This window comes from Dendrobates tinctorius, unplaced genomic scaffold, assembly GCF_039654945.1.
Source record: "Dendrobates tinctorius isolate UK_male_01 unplaced genomic scaffold, ASM3965494v1 ptg000162l, whole genome shotgun sequence".
Taxonomy (NCBI): Eukaryota; Metazoa; Chordata; class Amphibia; order Anura; family Dendrobatidae; genus Dendrobates; species Dendrobates tinctorius.
In genome coordinates this window covers 21,866,692-21,882,908 of record NW_027361829.1, presented here as the reverse complement: position 1 = coordinate 21,882,908, position 16,217 = coordinate 21,866,692, and the positions used below count along the sequence as shown (strand labels likewise).

At 40.0% G+C, this 16,217-nt stretch overlaps 1 protein-coding gene across 1 annotated transcript in view; it reads left to right on the top strand.

Moving 5' to 3' along the window:
* The window catches only part of ITGA9 (integrin subunit alpha 9), a 711,654-nt gene that overhangs the window by 341,309 nt on the left and 354,128 nt on the right, over nt 1-16,217 (top strand). Inside the window, exon 16 of the mRNA XM_073549890.1 lies at nt 5,299-5,448. Within this exon, the coding sequence (XP_073405991.1) occupies nt 5,299-5,448 (150 nt within the window). The remainder of the gene's footprint in view (nt 1-5,298; nt 5,449-16,217) is intronic.

The following is a 16,217-nucleotide window of genomic DNA, read 5'->3' as shown; positions in this document are numbered from 1 at the left end:
GTGGGCTCTGCGGAGTGCTGCATACTTCCTCCATTAAACCCCGCCTACTTCTGCATGCGTACCTATCTTTAACATTGGGTACACAGGACATGCGGGTGTATGCGGATGCGTTGTTTTGACGCGCCCTCCATCTGCGCAAAATGTTCCTGTGCGGATGATGGGCGCATCAAAACGACGCGTCCGCATCCATCCGCATGTCCTGCGTACCCAATGTTAAAGATAGGTACGCAGGACGCATGCAGAACTAGGCGGAGCTTAACGGAGGAAGTACACAGCCCTCCGCAGAGCCCCCGAACGCTAATGAGAATGTAGCCTAATTGCAGCAAAAGGTGGTCCTACAAAGTATTTATTGACTTAGGAGGGCTGGAAACAAATACATGTCATGATTTTCAGATTTATATTTATTAAATATTAAGAAAACCATGCATCATTTCCGTTACCCTTCACAAATATTTGCTACTTTGTGTTGGTATATCACATAAAATTCCAATAAAATACATTTAACTTTCTGTGTTTATTGTGGAAAAATTTGGAAAATTTCACGGGTTCTGAATACTTCTTCAAGCCACTGTATTCGGTCAAGTGTACCATAATCCTGGCTGGATAGAAGCAAAGTCTCTAAATTGTTCTCATTTATTCCTCCGTTACTATTAGTTAATCCTGAATGCTACATATGTCTTTTCAACTTATGCAAGCTTATATCTGATATATAGTTATTTTAACTTACTCTGCTTGTCTCCTTTTGTTGTGAGATCAAGAAACTTTTCAAAGTGGTTTATGATGCATGTAGGCCAGGACACTGGTTTATCTGACCTCTACATTTATTGTGCCCAGCTGTCCTAGTTTAGTTTGAGTGTGAACGAGAAGAGCCAAAAAAAAACCAAGAAAACAAACAAACCAGATCTAAGCATCAGTCTCCTATATATTCACCTGGACCCGTAGAAGCGAGTAATCACGAAACGGCCGTTGTCCGGCACCTTCCTCCCCTAGCATTCCTCTAATGTCCTGCATGTCCACATAACTATTGATGGAATTTATGTGAAATAAAGACGCACAGATTTTCAGCTATATCGGTGAGTGCTGCATATTTCTCCTTTTTTCGCTTCACATTGAAATATTCATGTTTTTTCATGCAAGCACCTCCGTTTTTTCATGCAAGCACCTCCGTTTTTTGACTGAAATATATACCGCAATACTTCAGATAAATAGCTCCGTCTGTTAATGTGGTGATTTGTGTGCCCTAGTATGCCCTTCATCTGTTTGCTCTTTGCTGGGATCCTATATATTCAGACCTAGCTTGGGGAAGGCATTTATGCAGGGGGACATTTATGTACATTTAATCGAAGTACATTTGATCAAAGTATGAGGCAGTTATACCATGGCAGTTGGACAGGGCAGGAGACAGGTAAGACATTTCTATACATCTATTCCCTGTACATTTAGATTACAACAAATATATACCATATGCATTTGTATAATTTATATCCTGGCCGCTGCATTCACACACATCCACCGCCCTGGCATTAACTCTTTACACTCCATCCATATCGGCCCCTCTGTCCTTTCCTCTCCTATGTATAGTACTCACACTCTTTTCACATTGCTAAATTGCACAGATCCATTCAGTCCCACTCTCACAAATCACTTAACCATCTGCTCACTCTTTCTATCCTCCTTCTCCTAGTCGCAGGAGACATTGCTCTCAACCCTGGTCCCCAATGTTATAGAAAGTCAAACCCCCCAACTGCTACACTCAGAAACCCCTCTAATCTTATTTATGTTCCCTGCATGCCTTCTGTCTCTCTTAATTGTGCCCTTTGGAATTCTCGCTCAGTGTGTAATAAACTCTCCTTCATCCATGACTTCTTCCTTTCAAATTCCCTTAACCTTCTGGCTCTTACTGAAACTTGGATCCAGCAGTCAGACACTACTGCTGCTGCTGCTCTGACTTCTTCCTTTCAAATTCCCTTAACCTTCTGGCTCTTACTGAAACTTGGATCCAGCAGTCAGACACTACTGCTCATGCTTCTCTTTCATATGGGGGAACTACACTTTTCTCATACCCCAAGATCAGACACTAGAGAAGGTGGAGGCTTTGGTCTGCGCCTATCACCAAATTGCACCTTTCAGGTTATCCCTCAAGTACCCTTACATATCTTCCCTTATTTTGAGGTCCATGCAGTCAGACTCTACACCCCCTTCTCCATGCGAGTGGCGGTGGTGTATCGTCCTCCCGGCCCCTCCCATCAGTTCTTGGATCATTTTGCCACCTGGCTTCCATATTTTCTCTCCTGTGACATCTCCACCCTCATCATGGGTGATTTCAACATTCTGATTTCTCTTCCCCTCTCCCCATCTGCCACTCACCTTTTATCTCTAACCTCCTCATTCGACCTTTCACAGCTTACTAACTCTCCAACGCATGAAGATGGAAACTCCCTCGACTTGGTCTTCTCTCGGCTTTGTGCAGTGGATGATTTCGCAAACTCCCCTCTCCCGCTCTCTGACCACAACCTTCTTTCATTCTCTATCAAGAACTGCCATCACGCTCAGGTCATCCCCACTGTCCACACTTACAAAAACATACAGGCCATTAACACCCAGAAACTTAGGGGCCAATGATGACTGCAAGTTCTTCATATCTCCTCTCGCTCATGTCCTGATTCTGCACTGAAGCATTACAGTGAAACACTTCAAAGTGCCCTGGATGAAATTTCACCTCCTATACATAGAACAACATGACACAGACGACGACAAACCTGGCACACCCTGCAAACACGTTTCCTCAACGTGCACTGATCGTCTGTGGAGAAAATCCAAGCTACTTGAAGATTTCATCCATTCTAAGTTTATGCTTAGGACATACAACACTGCCCTTCACCTCTCCAAACAAACCTATTTCAACACCCTCATCACCTCACTGTCCATTAACCCTAAATGTCTCTTTAACACTTTTCATTCCCTACTCAACCCAAGAGTGCAGGCCCCAACCACAGAGTTTCGAGCTGAGATCTGGCCAATTACTTCAAAGAAAAAATTGACCATATCCGACAGGAAATTATCTCCCAATCACCTCATTCCATTCATTTTCCTTCCTCCCCCACTGCATATAGCTCACTCTCTGATTTTGAACCAGTTACAGAAGAAGAAGTAAGCAGGCTCCTTGCATCTTCTCGCCCAACCACTTGCACCAGTGACCCAATTCCATCACATCTCCTCGAGTCCCATTCCCCTGCTGTCACAGCCCACCTCACAAAATTATTTAACCCCTTTCTCTCTTCTGGTATCTTTCCCTCATTTAAGCATGCCATCATACTTCCACTACTTAAAAAACCATCCCTCGACCAAAACTGTGCCGCTGACTATAGACCTGTCTCTAATCTTCCCTTCATCTCTAAACTCCTGGAACGCCTGGTCCACTCCCGTCTTATCCGCTATCTCTCTGATAACTCTCTTCTCGACCCTCTCCAATCCGGTTTCCGCTCTTTACACTCTACTGAAACTGCCCTCACTAAAGTATCTAATGATCTACTAACAGCTAAATCTAATAGTCATTACTCCATGCTAATTCTCTTGGATCTCTCTGCAGCATTTGACACTGTAGATAACCAGCTCCTCCTCACTATTCTTCGCTCCATTGGCATCAAGGACTCCATTCTCTCCTGGTTTTCCTCCTGTCTCTCTGACAGCTCCTTTACTGTATCTTTTGCTGGCTCCTCCTCCCCACATCTTCCACTTACTGTTGGGATTCCTCAAGGATTGGTTCTAGGCCCCCTCCTCTTCTCTTTGTACACTGCCCCTATCTGTCAAACAATCAGTAGATTTGGCTTCCAGTACCATCTCTATGCTGATGACACCCAATTATATGCTTCTTCTCCTGACATCATGCCTGCCTTCTTAGAAAACACCAGCGATTGTCTAAACGCTGTGTCTAACATCATGTCCTCACTCTATCTGAAACTGAACTTGTCAAAGACTGAACTCCTTGTGTTTCCTCCCTCTACTAATGCACCTATGCTCGACATTGCCATTTCTGTGTGTGGTTCCACTATTACTCCCCAGCAACATGCCCGCTGTCTTGGGATCATACTTGATTCTGAGCTTTCATTCGCACCCCACATCCGATCACTGGCTCGCTCTTGTTATCTGCACCTCAAAAACATTTTTAGAATTCGACCTTTTCTTACTTTTGACTCCGCAAAAACTCTTACTGTTTCTCTTATTCATTGTCGTCTGGACTTTTGCAATTCTCTTCTAATCAGTCTCTTACCAAACTCTCCCCCCTCCAATCTGTCTTGAATGCTGCAGCCAGGATCATATTCCTCGCCAATCGTTACACCGATGCCTATACCTTGGGCCAGTCATTACACTGGCTACCCATCCACTCCAGAATCCAGTACAAACTTATTACCCTCACCCACAAAGCACTCCATGGCTCAGCACCACCCTACATCTCCTCCCTCGTCTCAGTCTACCACCCTACCCGTGCCCTCCGTTTTGCTGCTAACCTGAGGTTAGCATCCTCAATAATCAGAACCTCCCACTCCCGTCTCCAAGACTATGCACGTGCTGCACCAATTCTTTGAAATGCACTTCCCAGGTCAATACAATTAGTCTCCAATCCCTACAACTTTAAGCGTGCCCTAAAAATGCATTTATTCAGACTGGCCTACCGCCTCAACGCATTAACCTAACTATCCCTGTGTGGCACAGTCAAAGGTTTTACCATAACCAGGTTCCCCGCATCATGTTTCCACATGCTTTATGCATCTATTAGCCCTCTGTGTCTGTACTGTTACACACTTATCATTATGGCTGGTACGAACAATGAAGGCAATTGTTACCACCCACCTTTCGTGTCTACCTTTTTTCCTCATAGATTGTAAGCTTGCGAGCAGGGCCCTCATTCCTCTTGGTATCTGTTATGATCTAAGCGATTATTGTTATGCTGTAATCTCTATCATCTGTACAAGTCCCCTCTGAAATGTAAAGTGCTGCGGAATATGTCGGCGCTATAGAAATAAAATTATTATTATCAATGGCTGTAGCTCCATAAGACAGAGGAAAATTGCACACCGCTTATCTGTCAGAAAAAAATGAGTTGTCACTTCCGTAAGGATGGACAATTCTTCAAAATGTAATAGTAAGCAGCTCCAATGTTAAAGTATTCATCCGAGTAGTAATTAAGGGTGTCATATATAAATAAATTAGTGAACAAAAGTAACTAAAATGTTTGTTTTCCTGACTGCCATGTAAAGTTTAGGAATAAATATTTTGTATGCTTCTGTTTCCTTGCAGCGCAGAGTGAAAGATGTCAATTCACCCATAGTTTTTGAAACAGCCTATAGTCTTGGAGAACATGTGATTGGGAAAGAGGAGAAGGACTTGCCTGCTCTGAAGCCTGTTCTTCGCTGGAAAAAGGGACAGAAAATCGCACAGAGAAATCAAGTAAGATTTCAATATACCATTTATCTACTTTATGCTGGGTCATTATGGCATGCAATTATATTGTATATGTTTTTGTTTTGTAGTTTTCTTTCTTTGAGGGTCTATGACCACTGTTGAGGAACGTAGTATCCTCTTCTTTCCCGATATGTTTAAAACGTTACAGTATTTGCTGAGTGTTTACACCATGTTACGGATAAACCACTGTTGGCAATATATTTTATTCAGTATGCTATTCCGTATGCTTGTCATGTTCTAGTCAACTTACTCAAAGATGGATTATGATCAAATTTACCGTTGGTAGACCAAAGTTATGGCAACTTTCCTCTCTGGGTTCCTACTAATGGAATACATTTATGGTATTTGCCTGAGATCTCAGCATGATTTTAATTTTTGCCATGTACAGTATCTCGTTTTAGGGCTCATGGACTGATGTGAGTGTTTTGCTTAAGAGGAATCAGGGTGAAAATGTTTAGGAAGACACTTTACATGGCCTTAGGCAACTGCCTAAGAAGTCTATAGCTATAAGCCTTCCTGTAGGCTAAGCTTCTGTCGCTTTTTTTTCTTCTTTTAATTGTAATGAGCCTAAGTTTTAACCTAGAAAGTGCCATTGAGCTGTTTTTGCTCTTAATACTGTTACATCTAAATATTCTGTTTTGATACCTTTTTCCAACACTAGTTCTTAAAGAGTTCACTAGAATCTTGAATTGATGACCTGTTTGTTTTAATCCCTTTGTTCCTCACTAATTTTTAGAACAAAATGATCAAAGCTGCAAAACAAAACAATCAGCGTTATAACACCATGGAGAGCCACAATTGTATGTACGTCAGTGTGCCTGATTAAACAATAAACTGACTCTTCAATCTGACCTTAGCATAGGCCATCAGTGGAACATCCCACATTATTATGCTGATCAGATTTAGAAGAATAAATATTTTAAGCATTTCCCATTTTATAAACCACGTTGAAATTGATGGACGGGTGTCTTTTTTCAACCCTATTAATTATGTTACTATAAGAAAATATGTAACTGCAGGTGCTTCTCATAAAATTAGAATATCATCAAAAAATTAATTTATTTCAGTTCTTCAATACAAAAACTGAAAATCATATATTAGATAGTCATTACAAATTGTTCCATAATTTTTCCCCTATGCTTGGTTTAATAAAGTAACCATTACTGACTACCACATTTTTTGTTCGTGATTTCTTTTAGTGTTTCTTAAAGCCAGAAAGTTCCCATTTGAATTGACTTTAGTTTTGTGCCATGTCTGTGATCTGCTTTTTTTTCTACAAAATTAAACAACTGAAAACAAAAAGCAAAAACACAAATATCCTGAACTAAAAAGTAAAAAATGTATACTGCAAATAATGCATAAAGGTAATAATAATAAGGGTATTTAGTAAACATAATTTTGATCAAAATAATGTACAAGCCATCCCGCCACGTCACGGCAACCCTTGTGGGACAGTCCCTACTCTAGTATTTAAAACCTTCTCACTTGCCAAGTGGCGTGAATGTGAACAAGGGTCGAGCGGCTGAACCACTAGTAACAGTGTAGGCCAGACTGGATGGCTTTCCCAGCTCAGAAAGAGGGCGGTCACACCCATATATGCACTGAATGCACAATGAAATGAATAAAAAACAAATCTGAACTGAGAATAGTAAGTTAATGTGTATGCACAATGTAAGCGCATATCAACACATGACCATTAACCAGAGAAAACAAAAAGCAAAAACACAAATATCCTGAACTAAAAAGTAAAAAATGTATACTGCAAATAATGCATAAAGGTAATAATAATAAGGGTATTTAGTAAACATAATTTTGATCAAAATAATGTACAAGCCATCCCGCCACGTCACGGCAACCCTTGTGGGACAGTCCCTACTCTAGTATTTAAAACCTTCTCACTTGCCAAGTGGCGTGAATGTGAACAAGGGTCGAGCGGCTGAACCACTAGTAACAGTGTAGGCCAGACTGGATGGCTTTCCCAGCTCAGAAAGAGGGCGGTCACACCCATATATGCACTGAATGCACAATGAAATGAATAATTAAACAACTGAACGAACATCCTCCAAGGCCGGTGATTCCATAATTTTTGCCAGGGGTTGTAATAATAATAATCTTTATTTTTATATACCACTAACATTCCGCAGCACTTTACAGTTGGCATTCATTATCATTGCTGTCCCCGATGGGGCTCACAATCTAAATTCCCTGTCAGTATATCTATGGAATCATCAACATTAGCAGTAATAAACACTTGAAATACATCACTCTGTTTTGTAATAACCCTATCTAATATATGAGTTTCACTTTTTGTATTGAAGAATTGAAATAAATTCACTTTTTGGTGATATTCTAATAATTTTGTGAGAAGCAGCTGTATGTATTTTTCAAAGCCTAATTCAAATAAAGCACAAAATCACCCAAAAAGCAAAAATAAGGATGAAAATAAAAATGTAAATAAAACCCATAACTTTATATTCATTTGTTATGTATCATCAAGCAGCATAAAAGCAAAATACAAAAATTTGTGGCCAAACACAGACTGGTGAAATTATACATTTTGAAAAATCTACTAGATTCAGAAAATATCAAAGTAAAATACTTGGTTCCAGAAGGGTTTGCCTGAAAGATGAGATCCCCCACACCAGATGTAACAGGGTGCTGTGAAACCACCGTGTGTCAAACCACCACCTCCAGACTGAGCTGCTGCTATTACCCTCTCAGAGCTGAGATACAGTTGTGGCCAAAATTATTGACACCCCTGCAATTCTGTCAGATAATACTCAGTTTCTTCCTGAAAATGATTGCAAACACAAATTCTTTGGTATTATTATCTTCATTTAATTTGTCTTAAATGAAAAAACACAAAAAGAATTGTCCTAAAGCCAAATTGGATATAATTCCACACCAAACATAAAAAAAGAGGGTGGACAAAAGTATTGGCACTGTTCGAAAAATCATATGATGCTTCTCTAATTTGTGTAATTAGCGGCACCTGTAACTTACCTGTGGCACCTAACAGGTGTTGGCAATAACTAAATCACACTTGCAGCCAGTTGACATGGATTAAAGTTGGCTCAACCTCTGTCCTGTGTCCTTGTGTCTACCACATTGAGCATGGAGAAAAGAAAGATGACCAAACAACTGTCTGAGGACTTGAGAAACCAAATTGTGAGGAAGCATGAGCAATCTCAAGGCAACAAGTCCATTTCCAAAGACCTGAATGTTCCTGTGTCTACCGTGCGCAGTGTCTTCAAGAAGTTTAAAGCCCATCGCACTGTGGCTAACCTCCCTAGATGTGGACGGAAAAGAAAAATTGACAAGAGATTTCAACACAAGATTGTGCGGATGTTGGATAAAGAACCTCGACTAACATCCAAACAAGTTCAAGCTGCCCTGCAGTCCGAGGGTACAACAGTGTCAACCCGTACTATCCATCAGCGTCTGAATGAAAAGGGACTGTATGGTAGGAGTCCCAGGAAGACCCCACTTCTTACCCTGAGACATAAAAAAGCCAGGCTGGAGTTTGCCAAAACTTACCTGAAAAAGCCCAAAACATTTTGGAAGAATGTTCTCTGGTCAGATGAGACAAAAGTAGAGCTTTTTGGGTAAAGGCATCAACATAGAGTTTACAGGAGAAAAAAAGAAGCATTCAAAGAAAATAACACGGTCCCTACAGTCAAACATGGCGGAGGTTCCCTGATGTTTTGGGGTTGCTTTGCTGCCTCTGGCACTGGACTGCTTGACCGTGTGCATGGCATTATGAAGTCAGAAGACTACCAACAAATTTTGCAGCATAATGTAGGGCCCAGTGTGAGAAAGATGGGTCTCCCTCAGAGGTCATGGGTCTTCCAGCAGGACAATGACCCAAAACACACTTCAAAAAGCACTAGAAAATGGTTTGAGAGAAAGCACTGGAGACTTCTAAGGTGGCCAGCAATGAGTCCAGACCTGAATCCCATAGAACACCTGTGGAGAGATCTAAAAATGGCAGTTTGGAGAAGGCACCCTTCAAATATCAGGGACCTGTAGCAGTTTGCCAAAGAAGAATGGTCTAAAATTCCAGCAGAGCATTGTAAGAAACTCATTGATGGTTACCGGAAGCGGTTGGTTGCAGTTATTTTGGCTAAAGGTTGTGCAACCAAGTATTAGGCTGAGGGTGCCAATACTTTTGTCTGGCCCATTTTTGGAGTTTTGTGTGAAATGATCAATGTTTTGCTTTTTGCTTCATTCTCTTTTGTGTTTTTTCATTTAAGACAAATTAAATGAAGATAATAATACCAAACAATTTGTGTTTGCAATCATTTTCAGGAAGAAACTGAGTATTATTTGACAGAATTGCAGGGGTGTCAATACTTTTGGCCACAACTGTAGGATCCCTCATGTATCAGGGAAAATGATAGTGATCAGAGTTAATGTCACAGCACAGCTGTCAGGTGACCTGGGACCAGGACTCCTTTTCTGTCCCTAACACTAGGGGGTGCCCTAGCTTGCCCTGTTCCCCGGGATACTCCAGTTGGCAAAGACGCCGGGGCATCCACCCTTGCCTTATCTCCATCTGTTCTCTTCCCCCACCCAGAGAGAAGGGGGAGCTCCTGTGCAACGCAGTACACCAACCCGACAAACAGGGTGACAAAGACAAGGGGAAACTGAAAACTCCACACACACACCAAATATTCACTCACATATAACAGAGGAATCCACCGGGGTGTGCAGAAGGGAAAGAAACCAACATAGGTAAGAATAAGGAATTACCAAGCATGCAAACCAAACAAAAGTCGCTTATAACTCCTCCAAGCACTCCTTCTCATGCCAACTTCTCTCCCTCCTTTAGCCATGCAGCAAAAAGCTAACTCTGACGAGGATTAGTAATAAAGCCCAAATTATATAGGGAGAAGGAGTGGCTAACCAAGCACAGCTGAGCACACTTATTTCAAACATGGCTGATTAACCCCCTGTTCTGCTAGAAGAAATAAACACATTTAATAATCCATAGAAGTGCTTCTTCTCAGCGCCAGAGTAGGAGCAACCATATACTGCGGTCCTCTGGTAGCAGTGATGGCTATCTAACTCATTTCAATAGTACAGTGTACATTTTAGGACATCATCAGATATCAAAATCAAACATCAGAATAATATCAGAACGGTCTTTGACGTCTGACTTTGACAACTGACTCTGGTATGTGACTTTGACTTCTGACTTTGATATGTGACTTTGATGTGACTTTTCTAGTGAAAACATGTGTCTGAAACTTATTGGAACTTCCACACAGACCTCCTTCAAGACAAATTCAAATGATGTTTGACTGTGATATCTGACATTCTTCACACATCAGAATGAAAATCACAAGGACTTTCAGACACCATGAGTATTTACATGGTTCATGTTATAAACTAAGAAAAACTAGCATCCAGCATCATTTGATCTTATGGCACAGTGGTAAAGCTCCTGCCTCATGGGGTGGAGCCTCTGAAGAAAAATTAAACTTTGATTTTTAGAATTATGCTATTACACAAACGCCAGTTAGGTTTGAGTTTGATACCGGACATTCTTCACACATCAGAATGAGAATCACAATAACTTAAAATCTGTAAAGGCAAACCATGGCACTACTGGATGAGGTGCTCAAGTAGGGTCCAAAACTGTAATATAGTAAAATAAACTTGGAACTCAAGCGGATGATCTGAAGATAATTTTAATGTAGTCCACATTAGTGCAAAAATACAACAGACGTTTTGGTCATTCAGACCTTCCTCAGTGTACTATGAGAAAATAAAAATAAAAGGGTACCTAAAATATATACATCCATATATATATAATATACAATAGAAAAACCTCAGCACGCAAATTTTGATGAATCCAATTTTTATTACTCCAAAAATGAAAAAATGGACCAAAAACCATGTCATACATATAGTCAATAATCAATCAACGTTTCGGCCGTGAGGCCTTTATCAATATTTTATCTGAAATAAATCCAGAAAATAAAAATCATAATATATAAATTCATACAATATAATATTCTAGTTAATAAAACTAATCAATTCTGATGAAATTATTTCAATACATATACTGTATACTGATGCAAAGTAAGTACCTCAGTTTTCCACCACAGGGATAAACCATAATCATCTCATAAAAAATCATATCCATTTTATATAAGACACTGATTTAGTGCCATACAAAAAACAAAAAATAATCTGATACCTGTATGAATTATGGTCCTAACACGTAAAGTTTGGAATCCATCATATGCTCATATCACACGGATGAATGTGGGTTACCTTTTACCAGAAAGATACAAACATGAGTGTCTATATGCTAAAAGATAGAGAACACAGTGTGCTCCAACTGGAAAGACCACTTTTAAAGAATATAGAAAAAGGACAAAAGAATCAATATACACATACCACCAATAGGACAGTTCAAAAGACGCGCCGACAAGGGCCAGTGACCGGTGAGGTGTGCTCCGCAGACGCCCTGTAAACACCGGCTTCCTTAGGCTGTGTGCACACGCTGCGGATTCCGCTGCATTTCCGCAGCGGTTTTGGCCGCTGCGGACACGCAGCAGTTTTAGCTGCGGTGTACAGTACCATTCATTTGAATGGGAAAAAAAAAAACCGCTGTGCCGACGCTGCGGAAAAAACCGCGCGGATTTGCTGCGGTTTTGAATCCGCAGAAAGAATTGCATGTCAATTCTTTCTGCGGAAACCGCTGTGGGTTCCTATCTCCACCATTGTGGAGATAGTGAATCTGCAGGACCAAACCGCAGGCAAAACCGCAGATAATCCACAGGTCTTTGGACCTGCGGATTATCTGCGGTTTTTGCAAAATCCGTGCGGATTAATCCGCAGCGGATTCCGCAGCGTGTGCACGTACCCTTATATGCCAGTAATGAAAGACACTTCCGGGGTAAGTATCAGCGTGCATGAGAACCGACTGCACATGCGCCACCGAAGGCTGACGGAAATACCCGAGGTACACAAGCGTCGTGGAGCCGAAGATAGCTGAGAAGTTCCGAAGTTCATGTGAAGCCGCTGCCTGTGTTCAAGAAGATAAGGTGCGCAGACACCGTCACCGATTCATGAAGACTCATTTATCGCAGGTGTTTTCAGTTTGTAACTGAAAAGAAGATGAAAAAAAGGAGATTATTAGTAAAAGAGTAATCCCAATTCACACTGATATAAAATATTTTTTTGTCAAAGGAAAAAAAGGGGAAATAATAAAAACCATAGATCAGATTATTCTTTTATAACAAAAGAATCAAAGTAACATCATACATTGTGCCAGAACACACATTAGCAGAATACCATGAATAAGGTTGCGTTCACATTGGGCAATATCTAACAATGATAAAAATGCTGTGAAACCAAAAATAAAGGAAAAACCAGATATGGGTGACAAAGCCTAACAGCGTCCATGGGATCATTTCATAGGGAAAAGGAATTATCGTACACCTTTAGCTAACCAATAATATCATACTCTTTGTTCAACCCCAGTGGTGCTAGGGTCTGTAAAATGTGAATCCAATAGGATTCACATTCCTTTAATCTTTTTACCCTATCACCTCCTCTCCTAGCCATTAAAACGTGATCAATAACTTGATACTTCAATTGAGTGACAGAATGGCCGCAAGACACAAAATGGGCAGTAATGTCCGCCCACACCTAATTGTAGATTTGTGTTGTGAGATGCGGTCGCGGATATGTTGGGTAGTCTCCCCAACATATCCAAGACCGCATGGGCACTTTATAAAGTACACTACAAAAGAGGAAGCGCATGTAAAATATCCATTAAATGGATAACGACGGCCCGTGCGGGGATGTGTGAAGAAATCCCCTTTTGTAATGTTAGAACGTTGTAAACACCCCAGACAAGGAAATGTACCCCTGCGGGAAGTAGCTAGTGTTTTTTTAATAAGTTCTTTCATATTAGAGCCAACGTCAGCCCTAACTAAAAAGTTTTTAATATTATTTGGTCTCTTGTAACACATAATGGGTTTTGAAAGAAACTCTGGAACAGTGGGATATGAATTTTTAAGTAGATCCCAATGTTTAAGGATACACTGATTAATTAAATTATTAAAAGGATGGAATGTGCTCACAAAAGCTACTCTGTTTTTATTATCCCTACGGGGGGATGGATTTCTAAATTGTTTACGTGGAATCGTGCCTCCATTTCCTGATGTCTAAATTCCCTAGTGGTGAGATTTGAAACAATCCGATCTATCCACACATGTTGTGATCTTGGTAACTCCCATTTTATGTGTTTTGGATGGCTGCTCCCAAAGTGAAGTAAGCTATTCTTATCAGTTGATTTGATATACAAATCAGTCTCAATTGAACCATCTGGTTTAACTGTCACTAGGGTATCAAGGAAATTAATAGAGTGACAATCATGGTGAAGGAAGAAGGTGAGACCCACAATAGATGTATTTAAATCATTAAAAAACCTCAAAAGAGTATCCTCACCCCCCGTCCATACCAAAAAGACGTCATCAATATAACGTTTCCAATAGATTGCATGTGATTTGAATAGAAAATGATTGTACACAAAGGAGTCCTCAAAGTGTGCCATAAATATATTGGCATAGGGGGTGCCACATTTGAACCCATAGCCGTTCCTTTATTCTGTATATAGCACTGATCTTCAAAAAGAAAAAAGTTATTTGTCAGGATTAATGTGAGTAAGTCCCTACAGAACTCGATCTGATCACCAGTAAAGTTAGTGCTCTTAGATAGAAATGTAACCATAGACTCAATACCATCTTGGTGTACAATGCTCGTATACAAGCTATTCACATCAAGTGTGATCAGTCTACTCCCCATAGGGATAGGACCAATTGATCTGATGCTCTGTAAAAAATCTGAAGTGTCTTTTATATAAGATTTAATGAGAGGAACCTATGGAGTGAGTATCTGCTCTAATGTGATAGAGGACGCAGGACTGAGTTAGTGGAGGCAACTATAGGCCATCCAGGTGGTTTTGATAAATCCTTATGGATTTTCGGAAGAGTGTAAAACACTGATATTGTAGGACTGGGACTGAGTAAAAATTCCCCAAGCTTTAAATCAATAGTGCCTAACTGGCTATCTCAAAAGTTGAATTATAGGAGATGGGGGTATAAGTATCAGTGTTACACAGTTGTGATAAAATTTCCGTAACAGAATAGGAGCGATCCATTACTACTATAGCCCCTCCTTTATCCGCTGGTTTTATAATTAACTTTTTATTTTCTTTTAGACTAATCAAAGACCTTTTCTCCTCTACCGTAAGATTATTTTTAATCCGTACTGAACCTCTATTCACGGTTTTAATAGTCTCAGCAATATCCCGTTGGACTAGACGAATGAATGTTTCCACTGGATGGTAAATGCGCGGGGGTGAAAAATTACTTAGACCATAAATTCAAAGATTGCAATGAGAACTTCGACAACTTGTCAACAAGGTCCACCTTATCACCCGATGTACCATTAGAGAAATGTACCTTTAGACGTAACATCTTATAGAACCTATGCAGGTCCTGATCCAGTCAAAAAGTATTAAACGCCGATGTTGGGAAAAAAGTTAAACCCTTCTGTAATAAAGTCATTTCTGTGTGGGAAAGGCATTCTGATGAGATGTTATATACAATGTTCTCTTGTGAATGCCTAGCTGTGACCGCGTGGTCCTCCACTGTTGATCTGTTAATTCCACCGTTTCACCATTCGCGTCTTCCTCTGTATGGACGCTCCTGTCGTCTTCCTAAGAAAGGAGTGGTGGATGAACGTGAAGCTCCATCACTGTCTTAGCTGGTGGATACAGAACTGTACCCCCGTCGAAAAGAACGAGTATTCCTGTAAGTGTTGGAAAAACGCCATCTGTAAACTTGATTATTATGGTAGTCATCCATGTCCCGGAGAAACTTACTCTTCTTCCTAATTTGTAAACTATTACGGAATTCAAGAATGGTTTGATCCAATTTAGTTTTTAAAGTATTGTAATCTTCAGTTGGAATAGTATTAACCAATTGTTGTTCTGTTGCTGAAATTTTAGCATTCAAATCGGTGATCTCCTTTTGTAAAAAAATCAATATTCAATACAATTTTGTCCATAGAACACTTATTCAAAATAGATTCAAACCTTGACACAAAATTCAGTGTTACAGGTATCAGATTATTTTTTGATTTTTCTATGGCACAAAATCAGTGTTTTATATAAAATGGATATGATTTTTTATGAGATGATTAGATTATGGTTTATCCCTGTGGTGGAAAACTGAGGTACTTACTTTGTATCAGTATATATGTATTGAAATAATTTCATCAGAATTGCTTTAGTTTTATTAAGTAGAATATTATATTGTATGAATTATATATTATGATTTTTATTTTATGGATTTATTTCAGATAAAATCTTGATAAAGGCCTCACGGCCGAAACGTTGATTGATTACTGACTATCTGTATGACACGGTTTTTGGTCCATTTTTTCATTTTTGGAGTAATAAAAATTGGATTCATCAAAATTTGTGTGCCGAGGTTTTTCTATTGTATATTATGTTTTTTTTTACCTCTGAGCACCTATATTGGCAGTGAGCACCCCGTTCTCTATAGTACATATATATATATATCTTCAGATCTTACTTTTTAAATCTTACATTCTTATTGACATCCTGACATGTTAATAAAGAGTACACACTGTGGGTGTCAGAGTCAGTTGTCAAATATCAAAGTCAGATGGATCAGTGGTTAGCACTGCAGCTTTGCAGCGCTGGA